This window comes from Sphaeramia orbicularis, chromosome 6 (genome assembly GCF_902148855.1).
Source record: "Sphaeramia orbicularis chromosome 6, fSphaOr1.1, whole genome shotgun sequence".
NCBI classification, from domain to species: Eukaryota; Metazoa; Chordata; class Actinopteri; order Kurtiformes; family Apogonidae; genus Sphaeramia; species Sphaeramia orbicularis.
In genome coordinates this window covers 55,031,196-55,048,906 of record NC_043962.1, presented here as the reverse complement: position 1 = coordinate 55,048,906, position 17,711 = coordinate 55,031,196, and the positions used below count along the sequence as shown (strand labels likewise).

The following is a 17,711-nucleotide window of genomic DNA, read 5'->3' as shown; positions in this document are numbered from 1 at the left end:
ATAGAAAAGAAAAACTCTTGTTTTTCAGAATCTTTATCAGATGAAAAGTGTAAAATTAGAAATAAAAACATATTTCGGTGTCAAAGTTGACGTCATCTCTTCAGAAGTCGTGTTCAATGGCGACGCCTGCAGCCACGTCGTCGTAGTCCTTCGTCTTCGTCTTCGTCTTCGTCTTCGTCTCCGACGTGATGCTGCCTGGTTTCCATGGCGACGGCTGCTCTTCTTCTGTGGGCGGAGTCAAACACAGCTCAGGTCCAGGTGTTCACGACCAGTGTTTGACCTGCATCTGTTCAGTCTGCTGTTCCCACTGGAAACTCAGACTGTCTTACTACGACCACTGTCACTGCCAGACCTCTTCTGCTGCATTTCCAGTCCAGTTTCAGTGCCTTGGATGCTGAAGGAAACTGGACTGACTGACACCTGGACTTTCTTGGACATTTCTCTGGAGGACACACCTACATTTATCAGTGTTTTGATGCTCTGTCTCTCTTCTATCATTAATTGTCTTTTCCTCTTTTCCATTTTTATACTAACACACTACTGTCTGCAGTCCAGTCCTGTTCCAGTACTGCTCCATGGGTCTGGTACCACAGTGTGTTCCACACTCCTGTTCTGCAGACACAGGGGGTTGAAGGAATTCACAAACGTTGGGACACCTGGAGGAACTGGTAGCACCAACTTTCCAGACTTGATCAACCTCCACTGCTGCAGAACTGCTTTAAGTTTTTAACCCATTTCTTGTTCTCCTTTTTGTATAATTCTGAAATGTACATTATTTTTCAGTTTGTTTAACCTGACCTTTTTTTTTTTTCCTCTGGCAGTTCACTCTTACCTTTGTACCATTTACAGCTGTTCATTGGACTGGAACTGCTGGAATTTCAATACAAAACTGGAAAAAATTGGGGTGTTCTAAAACTTTTGACCGGTAGTGTATGAAGACCTACAATATATGAGGACCTAGAACATACAAGAACCTAGAAAATATGAGGACCTAGAACATACGAGAACCTAGAACCTAGAACGACCAGTCATTCGATCAGGACCCAACATTGATATGATGAGATGGACTAAACGCTGGGATTGGACACAGAAACATACAGAGAACATACCAGAACCTAGAACATACAAGAACTGAGAACATACAAGAACATAGAACATATGAGAACCTGTGTTCCTTTTACGGTAGATCGACACCATCAGGACAGTGGAGACGCAGTACGGACTCGCGACCAGCAGGTGGAGGAACAGCCTCACAATGGACATTGAAGAACCAGGATCTGAAGAACCAGGACCTGAAGAACCAGGATCTGAAGAACCAGGACCTGAAGAACCAGGATCTGAAGAGGAACCAGGATCAGAGGATGAAGTTGTAGGAACAGAGGTAGTGGTGGTAGAAACCAGTGGTGATTTCTCTCAGACTGCAGTGGAAGCTCGGCTTCCCCTAAAATGACTCAAATTAAATGGTTTAATCTGTTCGGTTGTGTTGACATTTCATTGACTCCAAATGTGTTAGAACACGTTCATCTCACAGACGAGTTCGTTCAGATTCAGCTTTATCACAAATCATCAGACTGGATGTTGTTCACTTCTCCTCCATTCCGTGTCTGTTTTCTCCTCCATCTCTGCTCAGTGCATTTGTCCGTAGACGCTCAGCGTCCATGCACTTCAATGGGACTGAGTGGAACAGTTTTTTCATTGCCTCAAAACTGGACGCTAATTGGAGAAATGACACCATGTTGTCCCGCCCCCGGATGCTGGGCGTCTCTGGGGGTGAATAGAGCTGTGGGCGGAGCTCGGCCGGGCTGGATGTCAGGATTACACATGCTGATTGGATGATCAGTCGAAAGGCTGAATCCTGTTTGATTGACAGCTGTTTTCAGATCTGCTCCTTCACTCACACACTTCAGTTTAATATCGTCACACATTCTGCTGTGAAATCAGAGAAACCACTACCAAATTAACTGTTCATTTCTTGCACTGTAAATAAAACACACTCATTGTACTTCCTTGTTTCAATTTAACATAATTTCAACGTTTTCTGGTTTACTTGGTACAATATGACCATTTTCTTAAAAAGGAACGGAGAGCCGACTTTATCTTATCGAATTTAACTTGACTGTTTTTTTTTTTTGATGTAAGCCGACACTGAGCTTCCCCTGTCTGAAAGACGAGCAGCTGACACTGGTAGAAACTGTAGGAGACGACAGAACATGATGTTCAGTGTCAGTTCCTGATCTACCATCAGGTCCACGGGTTCATCAGAACTGGATCCAGAACCAAACACAGCGTTGGATTAATCAGCACCAGTAGAACGTTTGACAGACTCTGAGGACCAGCAGAACTCTGCTCTGTATCTGCACATAAAGGTTCCTGTCAGGATCCTCAACAAATGACGGTGTCTGTTCCACATTTATTTAATAGAACCTGAGTCAAAGTCCATGAAGCGGATTCAAATTAGTACTTTTAGGAAAAATAATCCGATCTTTCAGGACCTAAACAGGATTGAAAACACAACATTCTTGTACAAACAGAACAACGTGTGAATGTTCTGATATGGAGTTGGTTTGGGGCATCGCTGCAGATACATGGTTCTGTTCAGTCTGGACAGAACTGGAACAAACCCCAACAGGAAGTCCAACATTTACACTCATTCATAACAGACAGAAGACAGTCTAGAAATGCACTGATGTGGACACATGGACCGGTGTCCACAAGGATCTATACTGGGACCACTTTGGTTTGACTTTATATGTTCATGATCTACATGAATTCAATTCAACTGAATCCTGGATCAGAAACCAAACCGCTGTAAGAGCTGTCAAATCTGAAACCAACTTTACAGATGGAACATGTGACCAAAGATTTGAAGATCCATGTTCTATCTATTGGTTTGATCTGTGTTTATAGAAACATACGATGGAGACGTTTGATTGTGGTGAAAATGTTGAACTGCAGTACTATGAGTGTCCACCAGGGGACCTACATATGTTCTGTCTGTAATGTGTACTTTATGAACAGGAAGTGATGTCACAGTCCTCACCTTTGACCCTCAGGCTGCTCGATGGAGATTCACCAAGATCTGGAACATAACAGGAGTACTGGTCTGCATCAGACAGGTGGTCTACAGAGATGGTCCACTCTTCTACTGGGACAGATGAGAGTGTCGAACTGTTTTTTTTAAACTCGGCTTTCCGTGTTGAACCATCTATGACTACACAGCGCAGAGTGACATCACTTCCTGTCTCCACAGGAAGTGCAGGGATGTCCAAGATTACAGAAAAATCTGTTAAATACAAGCAGAGTTGGACAAATGAGAGCAGAGACACAAATAAAGACAAAGGACACACACATGAAGTGGACTCCAACAGTGGTTCTGATCTAAGGTCATAAGGGGGACTTCAACACTGAACTGTGTCCACATCTGAAACTAGATGAATATGGGATGTCGTCATCTACAGTTAATACGTGTGTGACTCCGCCCACTGTCCTCACACCAGCTATACAGAGAGCTGATTGGTGGTCAGACTGAGCTGTGGTCCACGTCCACTGCAAGGTTATAATTGTTAACAAAAACGAACGAAACGACGAAAACTAAAATTGAAAAAAACATTTTTGTTAACTGAAATAAATAAAAACTCTAATTAAAAGAAAAACGATAACTAACTGAAACTGTATTGTGTTCTTACAAAACTAACTAAAACATATAAAAAATTATGGATAAAATTCTCTTCGTTTTCGTCTTTGTTAATTTCGGATTTATTTCAAATTGATTTATTTCGCTCCAGCAGTTTTAGCTGTTGGTACCATATGACACTTCACAGTCCGTCATGTCTGGTCACTGGTGGTTTCCAGTCGTCTTCTGGTCCCCACTCTACCTGGAACATACAGACTAAAGCTGGGACACAGCAGCACAGTCCTGTCTGGGATTTACTTCAGTGATGCGTGGGGTCGGGTTTTTTGTTTGTTTGTTTTTTTGTTCAGTGTGTGTGTGAGTGACAGAGACAGAGTGGAGCTGAATGACAGAGTCAGACAGGTGTGATGTTGTGACTTTATCTGGGAAAGAAAGGGTACAAGTGATTTGTGTTGGATTTATTATGGTTTCATGATGCATATGCAATTTCATGTTCATTTATTTCTGAGTAAAATATACAGTATATTTCATTTGTGATTTATGTTAAAATTGAGCTAAAATAAGCCATAGTGAATGCTAAGATTAAGATAACTACTTTTCCCATGAGGCTTAGCATTACCCAAGAAGCATAGGAAATTTTCACAGAAGCAGATGTATGTATGCCACGAGTTGTGAGAAAGTTGTGTGTGTTTTTCAAGTTGCCACACGCAGTAAAATGAATGCGTATTTTTAAACCGAGAGTCTCGCTTCGCTATTTTTGGACGTAATTTGGATAATTACAACAGTTGAACTAGCATCCAGGTAAAGACTGGAGAGTTTATCACCATGAAAAGGCCTTCCAAGGCCTGAACTGCACAGTTTAGAAGAGGAGAAAAGAGGAGGAGGAAAACTAATCCAATGACAGAGGGATGGAACCTGTTAATCATCTACAGTTCCATTATTAGCCAACTTTGCTTCATTTTAATTCAGCTAGCTGTAGCTAGTAACATCAAACGTTTTTTTTAACATTATAAGAGATGAGATATCTGCTAAGGTGTGTGTTTTACTGCTGCTGAACTGGGTTACATATGTTTATAAGTGGTTTATGTATGTTTGTATGGGGTTTACTGCTGGCTGCTTTGTGCATCTCCTCTCACACTTTGCACGTCTTTGCATTGTTTTCACATAAGTGACGTTGTGTATTGATCGACACCCCCCCACCCCCCCAACCTGCTATAGTGAATTCATACATTGTACTGTACATGTGTTTGTGTCTCTGCTCAGTCAAGGAGCCGCCCTAACCCCACCCCCAAATAAAGTGTCCAGGGTAACCTGCTGATCCATGCCTCACTAATTTCTTTGAATAGAATAGTGAGGAAGATAAAATATATGAAATAACTAAAACTAATACTAAAACTAAACTAAAACTAAGCATTCAGAAAAAAACTGTAACAAATAAACACTAGCAAACCTACTCTAAAGCTAATTAAAACTAACTGAATTAGAGAAAATAAGTCAAAACTTATTAAAACTAAACTATAATTAAAAATCCCAAACTATTATAACCTTGGTCCACTGTCTGGAACAGAACCTGCTACCCACAAGGCCACACTGGAAACCTCCAGTTAAAGCTGGACTTCCCTCAGGAACCACCAATCCTGTTAGAGACACACTTCAACCAATCACAGCTCAGTTTATTCACCTGTTACAGTGATGGACACCTGGTCACTCTGCTGTCCTGAACTGGTCTCACACCAGTAAACTCCACTGGACCCTGACGTGAGAGGACCGACGCCGCAGAATGACCCGTCTATCCTTCCAAACTCTGCACGTCTCAGTGTTTCCGTTCCTCAGTGTCCTCTTCACTGTCCATCCATCTGTCTGAACATCTGCACAACTCACAGACAAACTGTCTCCTCTGAAGAACTGCTGAACGTTTGGAAAGACGTCCACAGAGACTGGACAGAGTCAACACATTCAACAGGTTAAAGACACATGGACCAAATGTCCAACTGTTATTGAGTCTGATTGGTTGAATTCATCATTTCACCTGAAGAAACAGTCAGTCCAGACAGCAGCAGGACACAGACACCTGAAGAGGACAGAGGACAGTCAACAGCAAGTCAGAGAACACAGGTCAGAGGTCAGAGGACACAGGTCAGAGGTCAGAGGACACAGGTCAGAGGACACAGGACAGAGGACACAGGTCAGAGGACACAGGTCAGAGGTCATAGTGCTTGTTCAACAGTTGTGTGTCTGTCATTGATGTGACCAGTTGGACATTGTCCAGAGGTGGACAAACCTGAGACCACAGACAGTGACGTCATGGACTGGACAACATCACGTTCATGTGTTGGAGCTCCGCCTCCTGGAACAGGAAGTCAAACAACTGCACTAGTTTGACTATTGAGACACGTCTTCTACTGGTCTGAGCTTCCACATGTTCTACTGGGTATGGGAGAGCATTTGCAGAACCCCGAGGAACCCTGAGTTGGTTCTAAAGTCCTCAAACCCATCTTGGTCTTCCTCCGTTTGTTTCCGACCAAAGACAACGCTGTGGTTTTGACGTTAGCGGCTGAAACTTCCTGTGGTCGAACACTGACAGTTGAAAGCTGAGTGTGAGGCCTTGGTTCAACTTCCTGTTCCCTCGTTCTTCAGTCTGTTTGTAAAGCATCAGAGAGTCCAACCACCCAAACAGACAAGTGGATGTGAGGTGGACCCATGTGGACCCACATGGTCCAGGACCAGTTTAGCCCACATCATTCAACAGCTGATGTGACGTTCAAAGGTCAAACATCAGCAGAATCACATCGTACGCTGACGATCAACTCCTTTATACAAGAACAATGGGTTTAAAGATAAGACAGATGACAGGACTGGAAGATGAATGAATGAATGAATGACCAAATGAATGAATGAGTGAACGAACGAATGAATGAATGAGTGAACGAACGAACGAACAAACAAACAAACAAACAAATGAACACATGAATGGAAGAACGAATGAATGAATGAAAAAATGAATCAACAAATGAATGTATGACTGCCTGTCTGAACTCACCCCACAGAACAGATGGGTTCTTCATGTTGTTCTGATGCTGATCGTCGTCTTTATGAACACAGTTCCTCTTTCTTATTTTTAGTACAGACGTATATAGTTGTTGAATGAGGAACTGCATTGAAATCCATTTCTTCATCAATATGGAACAATGGCTAAATGTTGAAACCAAAAGGGGCGGAGCTGCTATAGTTCATGAGGATGTTTCGTAAACTGGACTTTCCTGTTGTGCTCTAAACAATAAATTACCCATGATGCTGCTGCTGTTGGCAGAGAGAAGTTTCCTTTAAGGTTGATCAAAATCAGAGTTGAAACTTCAATATTTACAATAAAATAATGAACTGACAGAAAATGCCCCTGATTGACATAAAAAACACAAAACAGGAGACGCTGTGTGAAGAAAGACGAAAAACCTGTCTATTGAAACTTAATTCAATAAAACTACAGTAACTATTGAACCAAACTAAAGTAAATAACTATTGAACTAAACTAAACTATTGAACTAAATTAAATAAACTAAACTAACTATTGAACTAAACCCAAATTTGTTCAAATGTACCAAAGTCTGCTGAGTTGTTACTAGTTATAAAAATGACTCGTGTGGGTCCGACTTTCTTAAATGGTAAGTCGTGACCCAGAACCGGGTCCCAGACCGGTTCAACATCTGAGTGAAGGCCAACTGAATTTAGGACAAAAACACAAAGGCCAGTTGAAAATAACGGAAAATATGCAACAAAATACATCAAACAAGTTGTATTTTTAGTAAGAAAAAAACATTTGACCAAAAATCAAACAAAAGCTGTGTTTTGCATTAATATAATTATCGCATTTTTTTTTAAAGAATTCATAAAATGATGTTGATTAAATCTTCAATTTCTTTTTAAGAATCGAAGGTTTTGTGATATTTCCAGACTTTTCGACATAAATTGAATTGAACTGAATTGCCTTTATTGTCATTTGACAGTACAGAGTACATCAAACGAAATTAACTTCAATGATTAGGGACATCAGGCCGCTGCTCCTACTACAGAGTACAACTGGAGCGCATCCACAAAACCCTTTTCTTCAAAAAAAATTGCAGTGAAGAACAGAAGATATTGCAAAGCACAAATATAAGACATCATACAGTAAATAAATAATGACTTTAGACGAAGATATGGATAAAAGCGGGTGGGTGAGTCAAAGAGTCCGACAGTTTGGAAACAATGGAAAAAGTCGCACACAAAAGGTCGGAACAGGAAACAGGATTCAGTCCAGTTTAATTTAATACATGACGTCACCACCAGAGGGCAGTGTGGAGCAAAGAAACAAAACACATCTATTAAATACAACGGAACAAAAGTGAACATCCACAGCTCTGCACCAATAAAACAGACGGCTCCACCCACCAGCTGATCTACGTTTCCTGGTTAAGGAATGAAACACATGGATTTTGGCGTCCACGTTACCGTGGTAACCTGATGTGTGTTCCTGGTCATGTGTTTCTTGGTCTGACTGATGAATAAACCACGTCAGGATCAGATGACTGAGCTGCGAAAAACACAAAAAAGACTTTTACAACAAAAACAAAATGCCACGAAACCCTGGTAAAAGACGTAGAAGATGTTGCCACAGTTACCATGGTTCCGTCTGGATGACCTCTGACCGTTGCTGACGACGTGACTGTAGGTGACGTCCTCAGCTCCTGAAACAGGTCAAAATTATTCACTCCATAATAAACCACTTCGATCCACAGCTTCATGCTACTGGTGCCGCGGCTACATACCAACATACGTACCACGGCTTTGTGATAATGGTGCTGCGGCTAGATGCCACTGGTGCTGAAGCAACATGGTATTTTCACCCGTGGCATGAAGCCGCAGTACTTGGGGAAACTGCCACGGAATCCATGCCAGTGCCTTTGTATGCACCCGCTGCCTCTCCCACACCGGGGGGATTTAAAAATTAGCGTGGGCCGTTAACAGTAAACAAATCAACACCTTCAGACAGATGTGGGACTGGGGACACGCCCAGATCCACCAGCTGTCGTCACTTCTAGCGGAGGACTCTATCTATGCTAACATTTTTGGAACGGTGAAACATGCGCTGACTCTGGAGAGGTTAGCAACACTGCTATGCTTGGGCTATTTCTGACCCTGAAGTGATACGTCCCACTATCCGCTGTGTCCCCGCCCCTTTGATTGGAAAAAAGGAAAAAAGGTGGGATCAGCATCTGACCTTTATTCTGGAATCTGTGTAAAAGTGTCTAACGTATGTGGGCACGTAAGGTTTTAGGTAAAGTTACCGACTGGTTTCACCTGGACTCAGACCAGGAGCATCTGCAAACACATGCATGGTTTCATCACCAACAACAGTTAGAGCAGATGGATTTCATAGAGCTGATGATGTTCCTTTGCATCATCAGCAGGTTGGAGCGACTTGAAGACCCACCAGAGGACGACTGCTGCCATATTATTCCAACAGAAGTTGCAGATACCATTTAACTTCCAACAAAAAGGATTTGTTCGTCTTTCTACGAGCGACCAAACGCACTGAGAGCCTGTTGTGTCGGAACCACTCCCCTACACTTTCTGATCCATCACCCAGAGGATTCTCAGCCTCCCTGACGTTGGTACCAGACACAGCAGCTACTGGACTTTACATTCAACATCATTTATGTTCCTCGTGGTCAGAACTGGGACAAGCTGAGTCATATCAGGTCCAGTTCCTTATGGTGACAGTCTACAATGTCGTTGGTTTATGTATTTATTTATTTGTTTGTTTACCTTCAGTGTTTGTTTTGATTCCAGCGTACACTGTCTCAGCCTCTCCATGATGTTTATCTGTCAAACAAACACATCACCATGGTAACGGGTCACATGGATCTAAGTGAACCTGGTTCAGGTGCAGGTGCGTCTCCTACCTCTCCTATTGGCTGCCTGAGCGATGGTGACATCAGCATACGTGACATCTACAGGAGGGGAGGAGTCACTGTCACCTGAGACACAAGAAGAGGAGTCATCACATCAGAACCACACTGTGAACCAGGACTGGGACCAGGACCAGAACACTGGACGAGGACCAGAACACTGGACCCTTAAAACTAACCTGAACCAAAACCTCTGGGACATTTATGAAACATTTAACGTCTGGTTGAGACAGGTCATCACCTTTGTGTTTCTTCCACAGCAGCAGAACCAGAATCAGAAGCAGGACAACCAGTGAGACCACAGCTATGATGATCGAGGTGGTGGAACCAGAGGGAGAAGTTGTAGGATCAGTGGTAGTGGAACCTGTAGGAGACAACAGAATATCATCTTCAGTCTCAGTTCATTTGACGTTGACGTAGACGTTTGGTTCCATGGATCAGGTCCAGATGAAGAACAACGTCTGTGGAAACAAACCCTGAACCCAACAGGAAGTCCAACATTTACACTCATTCATAACAGACAGAAGACAGTCTAGAAATGCACTGATGTGGATACATGGACTGGTGTTCCACAAGGATTTATACTGGGACCACTTTGGTTTGACTTCATATGTTCATGATCTACATGAATTCAATTCAACTGAATCCTGGATCAGAAACCAAAGCGCTGTAAGAGCTGTCAAATCTGAAACCAACTTTACAGATGGAACATGTGACCAAAGATTTGAAGATCCATGTTCTATCTGTTGGTTTGAGCTGTGTTTATAGAAACATACGATGGAGACGTTTGATTGTGGTGAAAATGTTGAACTGCAGTACTATGAGTGTCCACCAGGGGACCTACATCTGTTCTGTCTGTAATGTGTACTTTATGAACAGGAAGTGATGTCACAGTCCTCACCTTTGACCCTCAGGCTGCTCTTTAGAGATTCACCAACCAATGGAACATAACAGGAGTACTGGTCTGCATCAGACAGGTGGTCTACAGAGATGGTCCACTCTTCTACTGGGACAGGTGTGAGTGTCTGACTGTTTTTTATGAACTCGGCTTTCGGTGTTGAACCACCTCTGACTCTACAGTGCAGAGTGACATCACTTCCTATCTCCACAGGAACTGCAGGGATGTCCAAGATTACAGAAATATCTGTTAAATACAAGCAGAGTTGGACAAATGAGAGCAGAGACACAAATAAAGACAAAGGACGCACACATGCAGTGGACTCCCAGCAGTGGTTCTGATCTAAGGTCATAAGGGGGACTTCAACATTGAACTGTGTCCACATCTGAAACTAGATGAATATGGGATGTCCTCATCTACAGCTAATATGTGTGTGACTCCGCCCACTTTCCTCACACCAACTATACAGAGAGCTGATTGGTGGTCAGACTGAGCTGTGGTCCACGTCCACTGTCTGGAACAGAACCTGCTACCCACAAGGCCACACTGGAAACCTCCAGTTAAAGCTGGAGTTCCCTCAGGAACCACCAATCCTGTTAGAGACACACTTCAACCAATCACAGCTCAGTTTATTCACCTGTTACAGTGATGGACACCTGGTCACTCTGCTGTCCTGAACTGGTCTCACACCAGTAAACTCCACTGGCCTCTGGCGTGAGACGATTGACAACGCAGAATGACCCGTCTATCCTTCCAAACTCTGCACATGTCCCAGTGTTTCCGTTCCTCAGTGTCCTCTTCACTGTCCATCCATCTGTCTGAACATCTGCACAACTCACAGACAAACTGTCTCCTCTGAAGAACTGCTGACGGTTTGGACGGACGTCCACAGAGACTGGACAGAATCAACACATTCAACAGGTTAAAGACACATGGACCAAATGTCCAACTGTTATTGAGTCTGATTGGTTGAATTCATCATCTCACCTGAAGAAACAGTCAATCCAGACAGCAGCAGGACACAGACACCTGAAGAGGACAGAGGACACAGGTCAGAGGTCAGAGGACACAGGTCAGAGGTCAGAGGACACAGGTCAGAGTTCAACCCAAACCAACAGTGTCCAGTGACCCCAGTGTTGTGGTTGTCCTCTGTTGTCCACAGTGGAGCGTCTTCCTTCACTAATGGTCTCTGGTTGGACATGTTTGTGGACGAGACAGAGTTCAGTCTGAACAAAAAAACAACTTAATCTGATTCAGAGTCAGTTTAAGGAAGTGGACAGACAGAAGGTGACCAGTTTAACCAGACTAAATAGACCAGTTTAACGAGACTTAACAGACCAGTTTGACCAGACTAAACAGACCAGTTTGACCAGACTAAACAGACCAGTTTGACCAGACAAAACAGACCAGTTTAACTAGACAAAACAGACCAGTTTAACCAGACTAAACAGACCAGTTTAACCAGACTAAATAGACCAGTTTAACCAGACTTAACAGACCAGTTTAACTAGACAAAACAGACCAGTTTAACCAGACTAAACAGACCAGTTTGACCAGACTAAACAGACCAGTTTAACCAGACTAAACAGACCAGTATAACCAGACTAAACAGACCCACCACAGACCAGTTTATTCATTCATTCATTCATTTTCTGACCCCGCTTTATCCTCACTAGGGTCACGGGGGTCACTTGGAGCCTATCCCAGCTACTTATGGGTGAAGGCGGGGTTCACCCTGGACATGTCACCAGTTCATCACAGACTGAACATATAGAGACAAAGAATCACTCTCACATTCACACCTGTGGGCAACTTAGATTAACCAATTAACCTATCAGTGCATGTGTTTGGATGGTGGGAGGAGCCAGAGTACCTGGAGAGAACCCACGCAGACACTGGGAGAACATGCAAACTCCACACAGAGAGGCCCCACCCCCATCGACTGGTGTTGGAATCGAACCCAGGACCTTCTGTCTGTGAGGCACGAGTGCTAACCACTGTACCACCATGTTGCCCGAGACCAGTTTAACCAGACTAAACAGACCAGTTAAACCAGACTAAACAGCCCAGCTGAACCGGACTAAACAGACCAGTTTAACCAGACTAAACAGACCAGTTGAACCAGACTAAACAGCCCAGCTGAACCGGACTAAACAGACCAGTTTAACCAGACTAAACAGACCCACCAGAGACCAGTTTAACCAGACTAAACAGACCAGTTGAACCAGACTAAAGAGACCCACCAGAAACCAGTTTAACCAGACTAAACAGACCCACCAGAGACCAGTTTAACCAGACTAAACAGACCAGTTGAACCAGACTAAAGAGACCCACCAGAAACCAGTTTAACCAGACTAAACAGACCCACCAGAGACCAGTTTAACCAGACTAAACAGACCAGTTGAACCAGACTAAAGAGACCCACCAGAAACCAGTTTAACCAGACTAAACAGACCCACCAGAGACCAGTTTAACCAGACTAAACAGACCAGTTTAACCAGAATAAACAGACCAGTTGAACCGGACTAAACAGACCAGTTTAACCAGACTAAACAGACCCACCAGAGACCAGTTTAACCAGACTAAACAGACCAGTTGAACCAGACTAAACAGACCCACCACAGACCAGTTTAACCAGACTAAACAGACCCACCAGAGACCAGTTTAACCAGACTAAACAGACCAGTTTAACCAGACTAAACAGACCTACCAGAGACCAGTTTAACCAGACTAAACAGACCAGTTTAACCAGACTAAACAGACCAGTTGAACCAGACTAAACAGACCCACCACAGACCAGTTGAACCAGACTAAACAGACCCACCAGAGACCAGTTTAACCAGACTAAACAGACCAGTTAAACCAGACTAAACACACCAGTTTAACCAGACTAAACAGACCAGTTAATCCAGACTAAACACACCAGTTAAACCAGACTAAACAGACCAGTTAAACCAGACTAAACGGACCAGTTTAACCAGACTAAACAGACCAGTTAATCCAGACTAAACAGACCAGTTAAAACAAACTGAACAGACCAGTTAAACCAGACTAAACAGACCAGTTAAACCAGACTAAACAGACCCACCACAGACCAGTTGAACCAGACTAAACAGACCCACCAGAGACCAGTTTAACCAGACTAAACAGACCAGTTTAACCAGACTAAACAGACCAGTTAAACCAGACTAAACAGACCAGTTTAACCAGACTAAACACACCAGTTAAACCAGACTAAACAGACCAGTTAATCCAGACTAAACACACCAGTTAAACCAGACTAAACAGACCAGTTAAACCAGACTAAACAGACCAGTTAAACCAGACTAAACAGACCCACCAGAGACCAGTTTAACCAGACTAAACAGACCAGTTGAACCAGACTAAAGAGACCCACCAGAAACCAGTTTAACCAGACTAAACAGACCCACCAGAGACCAGTTTAACCAGACTAAACAGACCAGTTGAACCAGAATAAACAGACCAGTTGAACCGGACTAAACAGACCAGTTTAACCAGACTAAACAGACCCACCAGAGACCAGTTTAACCAGACTAAACAGACCAGTTGAACCAGACTAAAGGGACCCACCAGAAACCAGTTTAACCAGACTAAACAGACCCACCACAGACCAGTTTAACCAGACTAAACAGACCAGTTGAACCAGACTAAACAGACCCACCACAGACCAGTTTAACCAGACTAAACAGACCTACCAGAGACCAGTTTAACCAGACTAAACAGACCAGTTGAACCAGACTAAACAGACCCACCACAGACCAGTTGAACCAGACTAAACAGACCCACCACAGACCAGTTTAACCAGACTAAACAGACCAGTTGAACCAGACTAAACAGACCAGTTGAACCAGACTAAACAGACCCACCACAGACCAGTTGAACCAGACTAAACAGACCCACCAGAGACCAGTTTAACCAGACTAAACAGACCAGTTTAACCAAACTAAACAGACCAGTTAAACCAGACTAAACAGACCAGTTTAACCAGACTAAACACACCAGTTTAACCAGACTAAACAGACCAGTTAATCCAGACTAAACACACCAGTTAAACCAGACTAAACAGACCAGTTAAACCAGACTAAACGGACCAGTTTAACCAGACTAAACAGACCAGTTAAACCAGACTAAACAGACCAGTTTAACCAGACTAAACACACCAGTTAAACCAGACTAAACAGACCAGTTAATCCAGACTAAACACACCAGTTAAACCAGACTAAAAAGACCAGTTAATCCAGACTAAACAGACCAGTTAAAACAGACTGAACAGACCAGTTAAACCAGACTAAACAGACCCACCACAGACCAGTTGAACCAGACTAAACAGACCCACCAGAGACCAGTTTAACCAGACTAAACAGACCAGTTAAACCAGACTAAACAGACCAGTTTAACCAGACTAAACACACCAGTTAAACCAGACTAAACAGACCAGTTAATCCAGACTAAACACACCAGTTAAACCAGACTAAACACACCAGTTTAACCAGACTAAACAGACCAGTTAAACCAGACTAAACAGACCAGTTAATCCAGACTAAACAGACCAGTTAAACCAGACTAAACAGACCAGTTAAACCAGACTAAACAGACCGGTTAAACCAGACTGAACAGACCTTTGTTTGATTGACAGCTGTCATTCAACTCCACAGCAGAAGGTTCAGTTGAACACTTCTGAAGGACAGATGGACTTCTTTGATCCAAATGTTCAAACTGACTCTAATGGAACCAATCAACACTAATAATGTTTGACTTCTAATCAATACAGATCAATCATCGGTCCAATCAGCTGTTTGTGTGTTGTCATCTGGCGCCATGGAAACGCCTATAAGGTCAGCTCCAGTCGACACATCAAACCCAGGATCAAACTGCTCCTTTCCGTCTGAACGTTGACCTTTGACCTCATCCTGTTCAAGTGGACCTGATCAGGAACCCATGGGTCCGATCAGTGATCGATCAGGCCAGTGTTTGATGGTTGGACTCACCGAGACGATGGAACACACACCGAGTCTTCATGTCGTCTGAACAGGAACTAACACAAACTTCTGCTTTTCTTTATTCTCCACTTTCTGAGCTGCTTCCTTTTTTTTTTTCTTCATTTTTTTCATTGTTGTTTTTTTTGCTGTTACCGTGATAACCAGATCAGTGTGAAGGTCAGAGGTCACATGGAGTGAGTCATCAGGTCTATACAGACAAAGGAAACCCCTTTAAATATGACCAGTACCACATGGGTTTGGAATTATGACAGAAGTGTTTGTGACTGGGCTCAGTTTAATCAAACTCAACAATAAAAAATAAAACAACTCAATTCAAAAACCTCAAATATTCTTTAAGAATAATTCAATTAATCAGTTTTTTGATTAAAAGTACAAGAAATAAAACATGGATATTTTCTGTTCATACTGTATTATATAAATATGAGAAAAAACTCATAAGAGTCAGAGACTGAGATTAAACTCAGATAATTTTATTGTAATAAATACTATTAATGTCATCCATCCATCATCTGTCATCCGTCCGTCCGTCCATCCATCCATCCATTCATCTATATCATCCACCCATCATCATCCATCTATCTATATCCTTCCTTCCATCCATCCACCTGTGCATCATCCATCCATCATTAGCCATCTATCTATCATCCATCTATCCAGCCATCCATCCATCATCATCCATTCATCATCATCCATCTATCTATCATCCGTCCTACCGTCCGTCCATCCATCTATATCATCCTCCCTTCCATCCATCCACCTGTGCATCATCCATCCATTATCATCTATCTATCTATCTATCTATCTATCTATCTATCTATCTATCTATCTATCTATCTATCTATCTATCTATCTATCTATCTATCTATCTATCTATCTCTCTCTCTCTCTCTCTCTCTCTCTCTATCTATCTATCTATCTATTATACAGACTGGACCACATGCTCTTGTTCCAGTATAATAATGTGTTTGCTTCCTTCTAAATTCAGACCAGATTGATGGCACTGATATAAACTCATGGTGGACTCACCTGGTCCAACAGCCTTCCACACCATTTGGTCAGAGACATGGGGGTGACAGCGTGACCCCAGGACATCAGGCCTCGTAGGGATTTGTGTTCATCTAGTTCAACTAAGAAACACACACAAAACACATGACGTGAGATTAGTCATTAGATCAAATTATGGCATAGCAGTTCTGACTGAATACATGTCTTTGAAAGCCAACATTGTATACATTGTATATTGTCATGTGCAATGAAATTAGGAAAAATGTAATTATTGAAAGAATCATCTGGATATCATTAAAACTAATGGGACTGTCTGATTAATTATGTTCCTCCTTAAAAATAGGTTTTTAAATTAGGGGGGGGGGGGGATCAGCTAAATTTAACCTTATGTTGTAGAGGCTGTATTTTAGCCACATACTAAAAATAACAATTTGCTCAAAAAAAAAAATGTCTGGAACTAGAGGTTGTTACCTTTTAAGTGAGGCATCATTATTTAATTTTGTCCTTCAATTATAAGCTTTGTAACTTAGAATGACAAATGGGAGGAAATTAACATAATTTAGGTGGGAAGGAACAGGTTCAACGTAATTTTGTGACCCCTGTAAACCCCTCTCACTCCTCAAAAACCTCTGCTTTTATCTTGTCCCTGTTATTTTAATCTTGATTGACTGTATATATATCCATTATATCTTGTGTATAGTTCTTTCATCTATATTATATAGAGTTAGCGTTTGCATATTTTACACTGTATGAAAAAAAAAGTAATTTAACAGAATTTTCACTGTTTATTTTACAGATTTTTCCTGTATTTTTAAGATACAGGAAAATATCAATGAAATGACAAAATAGACTGTGATTTTACATGTCAAATGGAAAATAACATGAAAAAACTGTAACTGTGAATAACCATAAAATTTCCATTTTTTAAAAGAATTTTTTTCTTTTTTCACAGAAAAATACATTTGCAAATGTATCAGAATTTCACACATATTTCTTTTCTATTTATGAGGTTAAACTGTTAATTTAAAGTTTACTATTGCAAAAATAAATAAATAAATGAAATCGAGATAAAATTACTTACGATTAACTGTAAAAGAAATATTTGTTTTGTAAGTTTAACCAGACTTGTTTGTTAATTGACAAATATCTTGTGTAATTACGGGAGGTTTCACAACAAAAATGTTAAATAAATGTATTTCTGTGAATGTATA

General features: G+C 41.9%; 1 protein-coding gene and 1 long non-coding RNA gene across 4 annotated transcripts in view; both read right to left on the bottom strand.

Annotated features, from left to right (window-relative positions):
• Positions 1-17,711, bottom strand: part of LOC115421075 (low affinity immunoglobulin gamma Fc region receptor II-like) — a 299,216-nt gene that overhangs the window by 137,289 nt on the left and 144,216 nt on the right. For 2 of the 3 annotated variants that reach the window (XM_030136784.1, XM_030136783.1), the window contains exons 3-5: positions 11,112-11,369; positions 10,478-10,720; positions 9,818-9,940 (exon numbers count right to left, since the gene is read on the bottom strand). The exons of the other annotated variant lie outside the window; for it this stretch is intronic. In XM_030136784.1, coding sequence (XP_029992644.1) covers positions 9,818-9,940; positions 10,478-10,720; positions 11,112-11,369 — 624 coding nt within the window. The remainder of the gene's footprint in view (positions 1-9,817; positions 9,941-10,477; positions 10,721-11,111; positions 11,370-17,711) is intronic. 3 annotated transcript variants of the gene reach the window in all.
• Positions 1,204-6,714, bottom strand: LOC115421085 (uncharacterized). Its single transcript, XR_003935627.1, has 4 exons — positions 6,672-6,714; positions 5,313-5,702; positions 3,041-3,283; positions 1,204-1,337 (listed from the first exon to the last, which is right to left on the bottom strand). It is a non-coding gene; the product is annotated as an uncharacterized LOC115421085 (long non-coding RNA).